The 16,175-nt window shown below is 58.2% G+C and overlaps 1 protein-coding gene across 1 annotated transcript; it reads right to left on the bottom strand.

Annotated features, from left to right (window-relative positions):
- Positions 1-1,057: 1,057 nt before the first annotated feature.
- PLPP2 (phospholipid phosphatase 2) lies at positions 1,058-8,862 on the bottom strand. The gene is given in 8 exon segments (XM_060094823.1): positions 1,058-1,410; positions 1,413-1,491; positions 1,742-1,918; positions 2,153-2,210; positions 5,209-5,483; positions 5,662-5,813; positions 6,357-6,424; positions 8,792-8,862. Coding segments are annotated over 8 exon segments (924 nt in total). The 5' UTR covers positions 8,803-8,862; the 3' UTR covers positions 1,058-1,306.
- Between the last annotated feature and the right edge of the window lie 7,313 nt (positions 8,863-16,175).

Genomic DNA, 16,175 nt, shown 5'->3' with positions numbered 1-16,175 from the left:
TCGTCTGTTCCACCTCTTGACCCCCTGCCCCAGCTTCCCTCTACTTCCCGTTCTCTATTTTTCCCAGTTACAAAAGTCTTCCCCACACTAAGGTTTTGAACCTATTTTCCCTCTTTAAGGTTTGTTTATGGCCTGATCTATGCCGCTTGCCTGACATTCACTTTTGTGGATGGTGAGTAAGGGGTTCCCATTCCAGGGCAGAAGTCATGGGGGCCCGTTTCTGAAGCCCCATGTGCACAGGGGTCCATGTGACCAGAGGGAAGGGGTCAGGACTTGGGGAGTTTCAGCTTCAGTGAGTCCTCCAGGGACACAGGGAGTGGACAGATACAGGTGGGCACTACTGAGACGGGACGATCCGAGGGCAGAGGTCCCGGTCATTTGAAGGGGAGGGACTCTGAGGCCTGGGCCGGGGCCGGGGTGGTATATCCCCCAGCAGGAAGGGGACAAGGAGCCCGCTCCAGGCCCAAACCCCATGTGTGATCTTTCAAACTCAACAACAGCCACTGCAAGGCTCCAACTGGCAGAGCCCACGGGAGCTGCCCTCTCAGCGGACCTGAGCACAGCCCTGCACACAGCCAGTCTCTGGGGGTGCTGCTGAGGACCCAGGTTCCTGTGGCCATGGTCTTACCCGCATCTGAACTTCTGCCCAAGCCCTTACATTTGGGGGCCTTCACAGGGGCCCCCAGCAGAGGCCTCCTTACTGGGAGGAGGGAAGAGCTGTAAATACACCTCTCCATGCAACCTGGACTCAGGTCTCTGCTAGCCTCCCCGGCCCCAGGGGCCAAACAACGGCAGGTGTCTTTTGTTCAGGGCTCTCTCTGCAGGGTGACACCCCGACTGCTTGTGCAGGTCCACCTGACCCCCAACCTTAGCACCACAGGAGAGTGGAACGGGCAGTCGGCCTTTCTCCTGCACCCCTCCTGCCCACGTGACCAGAGCAGCAACGCAGGCATGGCTGGTTTGCTCAGCTGAGCCCCCAACCAGAGAGGGTCTCCCCCTCTGCTATAGGAACAGAGTCCTCAGAACGGCCATAAGGAAGAGGTGCTGATAACATCTGTCAAGCAAACGCCCTATTTTACTAAAAATCCGCATAGACGTCACATTTTACAAAAACGGCATCCACTGGGATCTCTCAGTCCCTTCCCTAACCCAACAAAAGACAGGGGTTCTGAGGAAGAGTCCCCCTCCACATGCTAAGGCTGCCCCAGGTACCCCCTGGCCCAGTGCATGGAGGTGGGGTTAGTGGAACCCACGCCAGGATCCAGCCATCCTGGCTTAGGGACCTGCCCCAGGACCATGGACACGCTCACTGCCCACAGCCCAAGCCCCAGCTGGACGCGGCTGCGGCTCCAGGAGGAGGGGACCCGCAGTGGCTGCAGGCAGCCTCGCCCAGGGCCAGTGTCAGTGATGGCTGGGCTTCCGCTCCACCTCCTCATCCTCCAGGCAGTGCCGCGGGGGCCGGGCTTTGAAGAAGTCGGAGACGTAGCGGACCTAGCAGAGGAGAGGAAGGCAGGAGCTGACTGGGCGGGGACAGGGCAGGACGGGGCAGCACAGGGCAGGGAAGGGCATAGAGCCCAGGAGCTGAGGGGCACTGTGGCGGGGGCAGTGAGGACAGCAGAGGGGGGATCTTAGGGGAAAGATGGGAGGAGAGGGCTAGGGTCCTGGAGAGGCAGAGAGAGGGCAGGAGGGACCCAGAGGGGGGTCTCTGGTCAGGGCAGGGGGTCGGGGCCCGGGAGCTCACAGTGAGGCCGGCCACCAGGGCCCCCTGCAGGAGGCCAACGAGAACATCACTCCAGTGGTGTTTGTGGTCAGACACACGGGTGTAGCCCACGTAAAGGGCAAAGGCCACCAGGAAAAACTGCACGGTGGGCCGCAGCAGCCGTGCCCACTTCCAGCACAGCCGGGCCTGCACGTAGAGCTGGGGGCCAAGAGCAGCCGTCAGCATGGGAGCCTGCCAGCCCACCCCCGCCGGACGCACAGACGGTGACACTGAGGCCGGGAGCCTGGAACCTGTAGGCCCAGGGCCTCCAGTTTTTATCAGCAAGCCAGAGCCCATCCATCACCACCTCCACCCAGCCCGCTTTACTGAGGCCCAGGGAAGGGCCTAGGCCACCGCTCCACAACAAAGCGAGTCACAGAGAAACAAACTCACCACCAAGAACATCATGCAGTACATTCCAAAGGAGGAGTGTCCAGAGTAGAAGGATAATCTGAGAAAGGAGAGTGCGGCAGGTTTCGGGAGGGCCCACACTCAGCACCTCTGCCTTCAAACACCCCCGGCCCCGGTCCCATCCTGCCATGCCTCCCAGAGTCTGGGAAGATTTCAGGTAGAAACATGGCCACTGTTGGACACCATCAGTTCTTCCCTTTCCATTTCTCTGACAATGCGAATAGGGTCTCGCAGTCTTTAAAGCCTCACCACAAAAATGCTGCAGGCCCTGAACACAGAACCGAGGGCAGACAACTGTGTCCAGCCAGCAGCTTCACTTTCACTGTGTTTCTTTTCAAGACTATTTCCCACCTGTGGTCACTGATACAAGGCACACATTTTCTTTTCATGTAATTTCAAGTTTTAACAAAGGACATCAACGGACAAGAGAAAAGATGGCAGATTAAGAGACTCCAAAGGTCCATCCCCCCACCCCATAAAAGCAACTAAAAAACTGACAACAACGGTAAGAATCAGATTGGTGGTGGCCATGGAGGGAGAACAGAGCTCACTTACAAAGAACTGAGATTGTCCGGTCCTGTCTGATGGCTCCCTGGATCACTGGTCATAAATATTTACAGCAAATGTAATGGTCACCACTGCCTGGGGCAACGGATAGCAGTTGCAGCAAACAGACTAACCAAAAAGCCTGGGAGGAAAGGCCAGGGAATGAGAAGCTCTGGAGAATAAGGGCTGGGATTCCAGAGGCCAGGGCTGAGCCTCAGGGCTCAGGAAAGACCTGAGAAGGCCCTAAGCTCTCACCTCTCGCTGACCAAGCAAGAAGTAAAGGTTAAGGCAGAGTTGTCAACTGACATGCCCCAACATAGCACACAAAGCCCGTCTGTAAAATGGAAGTTTCTTCCCCCCGGTTCCAGATATTTAAGGACATATCTGTCCGATCGCTAGCTGATCACTCAGCTAACAGCAGAACTTCACGGCCACTCAGACTCTACAAAGTTAGTTCACAGCACTCTCTAAGCAAACAACCAACAACTACAACAAACAGCAAAAACAAGCCCTGGGGAGAGGAGAATCTGACTTCCAGAGTTGCTACATTATAACATTTAAAATGCCCAGTTTTCAACAACAACAACAAAATTATAAGGCATGCATGAAAAAATGCGGGAAATACCCGGGGGGAAAAAATCTATTACTAGAAGCTGTCCCTGAGGAAACCCAGATGTTAGACTCACTAGATAAAGACTTTTAATCTGCCATTTAAAGTATGTTCAGAGAGCTAAAGGAACTGTGAGAATGATGTCTCACCTAATAGAGAACACCAAAAAGAAACAGAAGTTATAAAAAGGAAACAAATAGAAATTGTGGAGTTCAAAACTATAGTATCTGAAATAAATCACCAGACGGGCTCAAAAGCAGATCTGAGCAGGCAGAAGCATGTGTGAATATGGAGATAGGTCAATCGAGACTTTTGGTCTAAGGAACAAAAAAAAAGAATGAAGAAAAATGAATGAACCGCAGAGTCTTGTGGGACACCATCAAATGTACCAACATACATACATATAAGAGTCTCAAAAGGAGAAGAGAGAAAACGGCAGAAAGAATATTTGAAGAATATTTTCATCAAATGAAAAACATCAATCTACACATCCAAAAAGCCCAATGAACTTCAAAGAGGATAAACTCAAAGAGAGCCACAAAGAGACACAGTATAATCAGGCTACCAAAAGACAGTCAAGGAGAAAATCTTGAAAGCAGCAAGAGAAGGGATTCGTTGTGTACGAGGAATCCTCTGTAAGATTAGTAGCTAATTTCTTATCAGAAACCATGGAGGCCAGAAGGTGACATATTCAAAGGACTGAAAGGAAAAAAAAAACTCTGTGAATCACGAATTCTACATCTGGCAAAATGATCCTGTCAAAATAAAGGAGAAATTTAGACATTCCCAGACCAACAAGAACCAAGAAAATTCATAGCTCATATACCTACAAGCTCTACAAGAAATACTAAAGGGAGTCTTTCATGGAGGAATGAAGGACACTAGACAGTAACTCAAATCCACAAAAAAACCATAAAAGTCAGCAGTAAAAGTAAATACAAAACATAAACAGCAGTGTTAATGTATTTTGATTTATAGTCCTGCTTTTCCCTACATGATTAAAAAAAGAAAAAACAACTGCACATAACTAAACTTACTGGATCATTCCACAATAAATACAAACATCTCATCATTATGTTGTACACCTGAAACTAACATAATGTTATATGGCAAATATAGCTCAATTTTTAAAAAAACACATAAAACAGTAACTATAAATCTATGTTGATGAGCATACAATGTATAAAGATATAATTTGTGATAATAACCTCGTAAGCGGGGGTGGAACTATATAGCTGCAAATTTTTTGCAGAGTAAATACCTACTGACAGAAAAGGCAGTAATGGAGAAATTGAAATACAAACAAAAAAGATACAATATACACAAAACAAATAACAAGACAAAGAACATTATATAGCGAGAAAAGGATCAATCCATCGAGAAGGTATATCAATAACAATTACAAAGATATAAGCACCTAACAACAGAGCCCAAAATACATGAGGCAAAAACTGACAGAAGCTTAAGATGGTTAAATTGGTGAATTTTATGCTTTGTGAATTTTTATCTAATTTTTAAAGAAGGAAAATAAGGACATCAATTAAATGAAAAGTTTACCAGTAGAGATGGTGAGAGGACAGAGCAGCAGCGTGAGGATGGGGTCTGAAATTTGGGGGAGGTGGGTCACTCCTCCTGAAACCTCCTGCCCTGCTCCAGGGCCCGACACGCCTGGCGCCACCTCACCTCCCTGCCTGCAGGACACAGGCCCACCACGGGCACCTGCAGGCCTTGCTCCTGCCTGTTCTCTGCCCAGTGTGGAGCTCCTGTACCTTCTATACCTGACAACTCATCCCTCAATATCCAGCTCCCGAGGGCCCTTCTCCAGCCCCCACTCTCCTTCCCGGGTGGGGTGTCTGCAGCCCGGGCCCCCCGCAGCACCCACCTGCACTCGGTGACATCAGCAGGGCTTCCCCTGCACACCTCCACCTGCACGTACACGGAGCAGTTGACGCGGCTCCAGTCAGGGTCACACACGGCCAGGAAGTTGGGCCGCAGCCGGCCGGTCATGTACTTGGCCAGGTCTGTCAGCGACTGGCTCACTGCAGCCCCGAACAGGAACGTCCCCAACACCTTGTAGAGGGCGGCCAGGTAGTTGTTGAAGTCGGAGCGGGAGTAGAGGCGGTCTGTGTACACCAGGTAGGCCTCCCCGGCCGACACCTGCGGGGAACAGCCGGGGACTTCAGGGCCGCTTAAAGGGGTCAGGGTGCGCGGCCTCCCTACGGTCACTGGGGGGCTGGGAACTCCAAGGGGGCCCTCTTCCCCGCAGACACCACCCCAGGCAGGACTCGACCTGCTAACGCCCCAGCCCCCACCCTCCACGCCCCTCCTGCCTTACAAGGATGACGGTGGTGGTGATGATGACCCCGGCCATGAGCCCATGGGTGATAGTGTCTGGACGGTAGGGGTACCGGATGGAGTCATCTCCACAGTAGAATCCTCGCTTGTACGGGGCGTTCATGAGCGTCAAGATGGCGGAAGGCAGAGAGGCTGGCGTTGGGGAGAGGAGGCCGGTAGCCACGAGGTTCTCTGAGCCCCAGGGCCACACAGACGAGCCTGCGCCGGCACCGAGCGCTTGGACGCCTGCCTCAGCCTCCCTCCGGGTCTCCTCACCTCCAAGCCCACCCGAGAGCTAGGAGGAGCTTTTCTCACAGCAAATGGGAGGTCACTGCCCCATTAAACCCCCTTGTGGTTCCCCGTCATCATCAGATAAACACCAACGTCCTGCCCAGGCCCAGTGTCCACCCCCGCAACATCGCCCACCCTCTCCCTGCCTCGCTTCCCTCCAGCCTCCTCTCTGCCCTTTGCACGAAGCCAGCAGGCAGCCACCAGGGCCTCTGCTCACGTCCTTCTCGCGGCCCAGAACATCTCGAACTCCCTTCCGTGCTCCTGGGAGCCCTCTCACGGCAGAAAACTTCCATTCTTCATGGTTCTTGCCTGTGTGCAACTGTGCAATCACCGTGTGATACTCGAATGATTCCCCCAGCTACACACAGCGCTCTGTGAGCACCTGGGGCGGGGGCGGGGGCGCACCTGTCGTGTTCAAGGCTGAATCCCTGGAGCCTGCTGGGGCCTGGCCGAGGCCAGTGTTTAACAGGCATCTGTTAAAAGGAGGACACTCTGCTCGTTGTTCTAGGGCTGGCCAGAGAGATCAGGAACACACCTCATCCACGCGTTGTCCCTGAACCGGCCACACGGTGACCCGACAGGCCCGGCCCAGGCCCCGGGAGCTCAATCCAAAGGTGCTTTCAGGAGCCACAAGTCATGACCGGGCCCTGCCTGGCACGGCCGCAGCCCCGGAGTCCAGAGGCCCCGCCAGCCAAGGGTGACCAAGGGTGGCTGGGGCACAGGGCTCCCTGCTCCCCAGGGTGGGTGCACAAAGACATACCCGGCCAGGGTGCCCTTTGGCCTTGGCAGGGCAGGTGACACGTGGAAAAGGGTGTGGCTCTGCTGGGGCCTGACGACCAGAGCAGGGGGAGGGCAGGGCCAACTCCTCCTTCCAAAGGCCAAATTCAAGGGCCTCTGGGACCACCGGATGACGCTGATATAGGGAAAGACTCGGTGAAGAACACAGAGATCTGCCTCATGGAGCTGAGAGCAGCTGGGAATAAAAATAATAGGCACACGATGACCGGAATCGGGGAGGGCTGCGGCCTTCAGTAGGGTGTCGGGGAGGCCACACAGGGAAGGTGCCTTAAAGGAAGAAGTACAGGGGAGACCTGGGGAAGAACATCCCCCAGAGGGGTGGCCAGTGCCAAGGCCGGAGATGGGCCTGAGCCTGGAGAGCAGAGTGCTGGGGAGAGGGGCTCTGTGGCGGGGGCGGGGGTCTCAGGAGGGTTGCAGCAGAGGGAGGGAGCATGTTTCCAAAAGACCTCTCTGGCCAGGGTGGAGGCCTAGGACGAGAGGCCAAGAAACCCCACGGCCTGAGCAGGGCAGGGGCTCCCATGGGGGCCCGGGCATCGAGTCAGCCCCCCAACTCCTGTCCCCAAGCCCCAGCCCTCCCCCCTGGAGATACGGGCACCCTCCGATCAGAACTGGAGCTGGGCTCTCCCGGGATTCAGGTGCACAGAGCTCAGAGCACAGGAATGGAGCCTCCCTCTGCCTGGGCTGCACCAGCTCAAATGTCCCCACAGCAGACACCACCAGAGCCTCCCTGCCCTGGTGTCAACCCCTGGTGTTTTCCCCAGGGCCCTTGTCACCATCTAAGACTGAACTGTTCGTGTCCTGAAGCTTGTAGACTGGGAGCTGGCTCTGCCCGGGCGCCCCAGCACCTGGCATATGGCAGCTGCACCCAACCCCCTTCCCCCGCTGCTGTGTGACCTCCAGCGGGCACCTGAACATCTCTGGGTGGAAACTGGGGAGCATAACAGCACTCCCTCATAGGCTGACTGGAGAAAAAGGTTTAATTATTTGCATGCTGCTTAGTGCCTGGCATACAGTCAGCGCCACACAAATGTTTAAATAAAATAAGTGCTAAGGAAATGATGCCCAGGGTTGGCAGACGCCCCCGGGGGACCTCCAGTTGCCACCTGGCGCATCCCAAAAAGGTCTCTTCTAGGACATGGGAGGAGAGCCTGGCCTCTGCCTGCAGTCAGGGCAGACCCCTCGGTCCCCATCGGAGGAGCAGCAGCCTGACTGGGGGTAGGGCAGTTTAGGCCGGAGGGGCCCCTCCCTGCGCCGGGGGTAGAATTCCGGGGCCATTGTCCGCACAACCCCGGAGCAAACACACAGCCTTTGTTTCCGGGACCCTGGAGGAGGGGCGGGGAGGGGGCCTCTGCCCCCAGCTTGGCCCGCAAACCCGCCCGACAGGTTTGGCCCGCGCCACCCCGAGGCCCCCAGTTCCACAACAGCCTGCGGCCCAGTCCTTCTCCCGGCTCTCCTGGGCCCGAGCGAGGAGGGCGACGGGGCGCGGGTTCGGATCCCACCACTGCCCGTGCGCCCCCAGCCAGGGCTCCGCCCTCCCAGAGCCCACTGGACCAGCCGACCCAAGGTGCGGGGTGGAGGGCCTCCCGGGGCGACCCGCGGCCGCGCCCCCCGTCCGGCTTGCCCGAGCGCGGCCGACGCCCGCGTGAATCACCGCCCGGGCCGGGCCGGGCCGGGCAGGGCGGGAGGGGGAGGCATGAGCGGCCCCCGGCAGCGACTTCCTGCTGCCGCGGGCGGGGGACACCGACCCTCTCCGACCGGAGATGCGCGGGGGAAACTGAGGCCTGGGAGGGCGCGCGCGGGCGCCGGGGCACGCGGGGCGGGGGCGCGTTGCTCGATCCGCGGCCCGAGGGTCCTCCCCCGGCTCCCCCCACCTCCAGGGGGCCTCCGAGAGGTAGGGCCGCTGCAGCCCACAGCCCGTCCTACAAAACTTTGCGGGGACCGGGGATGGGCCCGCCTGGGAAAGGGTCCTCACACACACACCCGGGTCCCCGCGGCTCTTACCGACCAGCACGCACAGCACGTCGAGCAGCACGAAGACCCACCTCCGCTCCATGCCGCCGGCGACCCCCGGGGCCCGTCCCAGCGCGTCCCGTCGCGTCCCAGCCGGGCCGCGGGGTCACGTGGCCGGGGAGCTTGGCCCAACCCGGGAGGGGCGGGCAGGGCAGGGGAGCGGAGGGCGGGGCGGAGCCTCCGAGGGGAGGGGGCGGACTCTGCCTCCTCCCCGCCCGATGCGCGCGGGGAGGAGGGGCGTGGGGAGCGCGCGGGGATGGCAGGGGAACAGTGTCGGTAAGAGACCCGCGGCAGGAGGGGCCGCTGGTCTCCGAGCTTGGGGAGGGGGAGGGGGGTCGTCGGCGCCCAGCACTTCCCCCGCCCCCCGCCGGGAGGCTGAGGCTCGGGGACGGCCAGTCCGGCGTCACCCCCCAGAGCGTCCGCGTCCGTCCGCACGCCCCGGTCACCCACGGATTGGGTCGGCTGAGTCGGGGGTCGGGAGAAGGAACGAACAAACGAAGGAATGAGTAAGGGGTGAACGGACAGGCCAGCAGGAAAGGGTGTGGAGGAGGACGGAGCTCGGGCTCCCGCAGGCTGCGCCTCGGTTTCCTCTTTGGGGCACTGAGCTCCTGTGTGCCTGTCTGAATACGTCTGAATCAGGAAGTGCCTACAAATAGATGGGGGGGTGTCACGGCTTAACTGCAGGGTTTCTTTTCTTTCCTCCGGATGCTTAAAAGCCCTTCCACCCCTGGCATTGGAAAGAAAGTTCCTCAACGCCCACCCTGTTTGTGCCAGGCCCTGCTCCTGGGTGGCACACTTCCTACCCCCTTTTACAGGGAGCCAATCGTGCCGGCGGTAGGAACTTGCTCACACGCTAGGAAGGGTAGGGTTAGGGTCTGTGCCCTGCACGCCCACCCGGTCCCGAGGCAGCCCTGCGCTGGGAGGCGCAGGAGGTCCACACACGCACACGGGATCCTTGGGGCTGTAACCAAATGAGAGGCCCTGGGGAGTGTCACCACCTCCTGGAGAGCCCTGCCTGGACCTGGCGAGAGACACAAGGGAGGTTCTGCCACTCTCTCAAGGAAACACAGCGGCAAGAGGCTGGGCTGGGGTTTGAACCCAAGCAGCCTGGCCCCAGCCCCACCCCCAAACCACGTTCACCGGCCCACCCCCTCAAACTATCTTAAAACAGAAAGATGTTTCCCGGCTTTGATTTAGAGATGAAGGAAGCCGCTTCCAGAGAGGGGCATCCCCTGGCCCAAGGTCAAGCAGCTGAGACATGAACTCAGAGTCCCCGACCCTGCTTCCTGGGAGGATGAACAGACGCCTGCACCGTGGGGGGAGTGAGGGTTTGGAGAGAGCCAAGGTGTTGGGGGGGGCGACAATGCACAGCTGATCTGTGGCTCCTCCACCATTGGCCAGACGGTGGGGTTGAGGGGGGTGTCTCTGGGCCGAGGCCCCTGAACCCCGGAACAACTTTCCCTAAGCAGGCCATCAGACACCGCCCCCCCACACACACACACACTCAAAATAACTCAGCCCACCCCCAGGACATAACAAGGTTCTGCATGGAAGCTGCTGGGCCTGGATTTTCCACCTGCGGTGTGGCGGAGACAGTGCGGGAAGCACATCCCAGCAACCCCCCCTTTCCAGCCGTACACCCTGAGGAGTTGGGAAGGCACATCCTAAAAATGCAGCTTCCTCCCTCACCCCCAGACTTCCTCCAAGGAGTCCAGAAGAATCAGATTACTTGCCCGGAGGATTTTTCTCTGTCTGAGCAGGGGTGGGGCTGTCGCCGGGGACCAGTTTCAGACTCAGGGGGATCCAGCAGCCCTGGACTCCTGCCAGCGTGGCCCCGTCCCCGGGAAGGCTCCAGCTCTGTCCACTGGCTCCTCCTGCTGTAATCACAGGGAGGGGTGGGCCCTGTCATTCATTCATCCCTTCATTCATTCATGCAACGGAATTATACGTGTGAAGGTACCTGGCATACATGTTACATGAATGTTAGCCGGCGCCATTATCATGGCACTTTCTTCACTTTAGCCTTGTGGCAATCGGGTGACTCCTCTCTGGGTAGTCTTGACACTTCCAGTTTAGGTAGGGAAGGTGCAACATGATACTGGCATTAATGAAATGCGGGGTTCTTTATTAAGCACCTACTGCGCACCGGGCGGGGCTGACCAAAGAGGAGTGTGGTGGGGCCCGGCCTGGGTAGAAACTGTGGGGTTGAACCTGGGAGGCTCCAGGGGAGGCTCCCGCGGGCAGAGACTGGGAGATGTGGCCACCCTCCCCTCCCTGCTGACCTGTCTCACCCTGCCCTTAAAATACCTGGGCGGGATCAAGATCAAAATGGGGGGAGGGCAGCAAGGATTAGGATCAGGGGTTAAAACTAGGGCTAGCTGGGGAATCCCCCTGGGACCAGCAAGGCCCGCCCCAGGGGAAGCCGGGCTCGGCAGCATGATGTAACCGAGCCCCTAGTTGTGGCCGAGCCTCACCTGTGTCTCCTGGAGGCTGGGCCCCCCTTGTGCCTGGCGGTCACCGCTGCCCTGCCGCCTCACCCCACCTGAGGGGCCCAGGCTTGTCTCAAGGAAGAGGTGCTGGGCTTGGGCAGAAAGGCGCTGGCACACAGTAGGCGCCACCTGAGTGCAGCCTGCAGCCCCGCCTCTCTCTGCACTTCTCGTGGGGCTCAGGCCACCCTGGAGTCAGCTCCTTGACACGGGCCTCACTCACTGCCGAGGGTCCTGGAGCCCAGGCTGTACCCCAGGTGGCTGTGCCGGGCGCATCCAGGCAAGGAAGGCTAAGTGGGCAGTCGGCACCTCAGTCTCTCCATCTGCCCGATGGGCACAGGCCAGCACCTGCCCTGGTGTCATAGTGAAGTGCTTGACCAGTGGCCTGCCCCGCTAGGAAGCACTAGACAAAATGGTGGAGGCGGGCACCTAAGGTGGGCTTCCGTCAGAACCCAGCGTCAATTCACCCAGAATCCCAGAACCACGTTGCTCCCAGGACTCCACCACCCCTCAAGGACGCACCACCTTCCACTCGGGGACAGGGTGACCTTCCCGGTTTAGCACTGAGTCCGCATTCGGGAGCCCGTCCCAGTGACGTCGCCCCTCGTGCAGGCCACCCCGACCTCACAGTGCCCTCCCCACCCCTCCTGTGCTCTCAGACTGTATCTGCCAACCCCCAGGCTTGAGCCCCAGGAGGCAGGAGAGCAGAGACCCGGCGCTCAGTCACTGCTTCTGAATGAGGGTGAGCCCATGAGCAATGAACAGCCCACGGGCCAGAGCCCGAACTCTCGCAGGATCACAGCCATGCGAGACGGTCACAGAGCCATCTTCACGAGACCTGATCTCCACCTGCTTCTCAAGAAACGAGGGAAGACAGGGCAGGTCACACCATCGAACATGCTGTCAAGCTCCCACCGCACCCCTCCATCCCTGCCCACAAAGCCACGGGCCCGGGTCCTTCAGGCAGGTTATGACTGATGAGGAAAAGTGACATGGGCGGCACAGCAGGGCCAGGGAATCCTCCAAACCTCAGAGACCAAGAACCCCCTTTCCGTGACCCCACCACTGTCCTGTGTGTCGCCCAGTAGGGACAGCCCACCAGAGCAGGGGCTGAGTTCACTTCCCAAGTGCTCACCATGGAGCTTGATCCCAAGTCTCCTCTGAGCAAGGGCTGCGGCTCCAACTCCGGGGGGGCGGGGGCTGTGTGAGCAGGCATCGGACCCCCGCAGACGCCTCCACACTCCAGCTCTGGAGCCACCACTGCCCACCCTCCAATTCTGCTTCGGCGGGGAGGGTTACTCCAGGTGCTGACTTGGCCAAGCCCCACCCACTGGACCCCTGAGATAGGGAGGCACTACAGGCTCCAGTCAGCCCCCAGACTGGTGGGACGGGAGCGGCCTCTGCTGGATAAAGCCACAGCCCAGTCCCGACCTCTGGACATTCACCAGGCGTCCGATGTGCCAGGCGCCCAGGCTCCATATCCTTACAGCAGCCCAGCAATAGGGCTGCCAGATTCAACGAGGACATTCAACGAGCACAGGATTCCATTAAATTTGAATCCCAGATAAGCGACAAATCACTTGTTACCATAAGTTGTCCCAAATGTTATATGGGATATACTTACACTGAAATATCTCTGATTCAAATCTAACTGGGTGCCCAGTATTTCATCTGGCAGCCCCATCCCAGAACCACAAACCAGGAAAACAAGAACTGTGGGGACAGAAGCGTTGGCTAAACAGTGGGGTCAGGTCTGGACAGCCCAGTCCCACTCCAGAGCCCAGGGTCCTGGGCCAGGGAGGCTGAGGCCCCAGCCCAGGACTGTCGGCTTGGGGCCACCTCCTCCATCCCCCTCCCAACCCCGGGAGCTGCCTGTGGGTCCAGCCTCCAGTGTGGCCCTGGCTAATGCCAGCCTCCTTCAGCAGAGGGGCTGGAATCAGGGTCACCTGATTCCATGCCATGGAATCCTGGCATGTCCCCTGGGAAGGCCCCTCAAACCAAGCACCCGGTAGGGTTAGAATGTAGGTCACAAAAGAGCTCCACTGCCCCCCGTGTAGAGTGGAGAAAACCCTGGACAACCTGGAAAACAGTAAAAGTACGACACTTCTCTTTGTAAGAAGCCCAACCCAGAGGCTGTGCAGGTGTCCCCTACCACCGGGGATGGAACGGGGGACCTGGGTGTGGTGCGGTGCAGCTGGCGACTCTGCCCTCGGGTCTGGGATGGAAAAGAGTGGACCTGTAGGCAGGCAGGGCCTGGCTCACCATCAAGACCCCTGAACCAGAGGTGGATGGCACGTCGCCTCCCGCTCCACTTTCAGGGCCTCTTTGTACACGACGTCCAGAGATGACCAACGGTACGGAAGGTTCCTGGTCAGCAGATGATGCCCCTGAGGGGAGCGACGGTCACTCTGCACCAGCTCAGGAGCCTCGGAGGCCCCTGCTACCGTGCAAGCAGATTTCCAGTCCCCGGGCCTAGAGGGACGGCCTCTTTCGCCTGGCCCTACACTGCCCCCTGGCCCCACTGCTGACGCCACTCCTGTGGGCCCAGCTGCCACCCTTCCTGCCCACGTGCTCTGTGCTCCTGTCACTCCCCACACCAGAACGCCGGCCTCTCCCTGTGAGGCCTGTCCAACCACATGAGGGGAGGAGGTGGCCCCCGTCCAGCCAATCTGAAGACCCCTCCTGCCCAGCCAGAGTTACTAGTGCGGTTATGGGTACAAGACCCAGAAACAAGGCTCACCCAACCTTCTGCAGGGACCACAGACTGAGGGTGGCCGCCTCGGTCACCACAAGGGGCCATGTGCCCGGGCACAACAGTAAGAGGAAGCAGAAAGAAGAGAAGCAGTAAACACCGCAGTCCTGAACACACTCCCGTCCACAGGCATCCCTGGACGGCGCCACGAGCAGGACTCCCGTAGCCTCGCACCAGGCACTAACATTCTGAAAACCAAAGCAGACAGACACCAACGCGGTTATGGCCAGGAAGGCCCGCAAAGCAGCAGCCACGGCCACAGGGAGGCCGGGCAGGGCACTGGCAAGATCTGAGCCGACAATAAGCAAGAGACTCCTTTAAAACAACCGCAAGAATGGGAGACGCTGTGACCCATAACCATGGGAAAACGGTTAAGAGATGTATCCAGGAATAGCCCAGATGGTGAACTATCCAAAAGTTTAAAGTAACTATTATAAAAAGGATAAAGAACGTACAAGAAAAAAAATGGATAATTTCAGCAAAAATATAGGAAAAAAACAACTGCAAATACTAGATTCAAAATATACAGTGTAGGCGTCACAGCCGCAGTGGGACGGGCCAGGTGGCAGCCTGGAGCAGTGGAAGGAGGGATAGGGAGCAAGGACGGGTCCAGACGCACAGGAAGGACAGGACGACACAGGCAGAGTCTGCGGACGACGACAGGGGTCTGCTGAGTAACCAGGGACCCAGGAGCAGAGCCCAGAAGGGACAGCCAGGAAGCCCCCCAGCAATGAAAGGCATCAACCCTCAGGTCCAAGGAGCTCCATGTAGGAAACACCAGGCGCAACACAACCAAACATACAGAGAAAATCACGGTAGGAAAAAAAAGACATCGTATTTAGGGAACACAAGTGAAAATGCCAAATTTCTCGTCAGAAATAAGAGAACCCAGGAATAAATGGAACATCTTAAAAATGCTGAAAGAAAAAAAGGAAACCTAGAATCTTATACCAAGTTAAAAAGAAAAATAGTGCTTGAAAAACCAAGGAGGGGTACGGACATTTTCAGCCAACGAGCGCGAAGAGCACATTGCACAGACTCACTTCCCGCCTCAGGAGGGTGAGCCTGCCTTTGGGGGCCGTGGGAAGCACCTGTTGGGACGGTCCCGACAGCTCCAAGCGCTGCAGGGCCGGGCAGCCTCAGGCAGGGGCGCACGGAGGGGCAGCCACCCTGGAAGTTCTCACAAAAGCACAGGGGAACCACCACGCGGTCCAGCTCCTGGGTGTTCACCAAACACACACCCGCACACGGGGGCTTACGGGCGCTGCGTCCACCGCCGCCACACTGGGGACACCGAGGTGCCCTCAGGCAGGCAGGCGGAGCAACGCCACAGTCCGTTCCAGAAAACACACACTCAGCACAAAGAAGTGAACAACAAAGCCACGAACAGCCACAGAGGAACCTTAAACGCACAGAGCGAGGCAAGAAGCCAGCCTGGAGAGGCCACTTACTGAGACAGGAGGAAATCAGAGAGCAGCAAACACCACCTATGAAGCACTGAAAGCGTGAACAGACCAAAAACTCTGTCACAACCATTCCAATCCTTCCCATCCCACCCAAACGCCCCGGGCTCCCACACTGGCACAGCCAGCTCTGCCGGGACTGACCCCCGACTCCATACACCCAGCACGACTGGCCCCCGAGCCACCTCCTCCACTCGGCCTCCCTCCCCGTCCAGGCGGCCCTCACCCCACCCGTCCAGTCTCCACAGGGGCCCCTGCCCCGCACGTGTGAGGCCCCAGCCTCGCCCTCACGCGCGCTCACAGGCAGGCCTGTCCCCGTCAGGGTCCAGCTTGAAAGTCACCTCCACTTGCCTGGCCACCTCCCTCGCACCGTCACTGAGACACAGCATGCTCCCCCACGACCCCCGTGCCCCCAGGTCCCTGGATGGGGCCCAGCACGAGGTCCACTGAGGGACCAGCACCTCCTTGTGTCCCACCCACCTGACCCACCACGAGGCACCCATGGGGCTTCAAATCAAGTTTAATAAATAAAACAGCAAGGGGATCAAGGCAGTTGTCACTTCACAGTGTGGTCCTTGGGCCGAGGGAAGGTCGAGTCCGGCCCTGCAGACAGGCTCGAGCCAAAGCCCCCCTTGGTGACACCGGGGCCGGGAGCGCTGCCCTGCCCCTGGAGGACCCCACTCCGATTTGTAAACAGAAACATAAATAAAACGAG

Source organism: Mesoplodon densirostris, chromosome 3, assembly GCF_025265405.1.
Source record: "Mesoplodon densirostris isolate mMesDen1 chromosome 3, mMesDen1 primary haplotype, whole genome shotgun sequence".
Lineage (NCBI taxonomy): Eukaryota > Metazoa > Chordata > Mammalia > Artiodactyla > Ziphiidae > Mesoplodon > Mesoplodon densirostris.
Note: the sequence above shows the minus strand (reverse complement) of the source record. Positions and strands in the feature narration are given on the sequence as shown.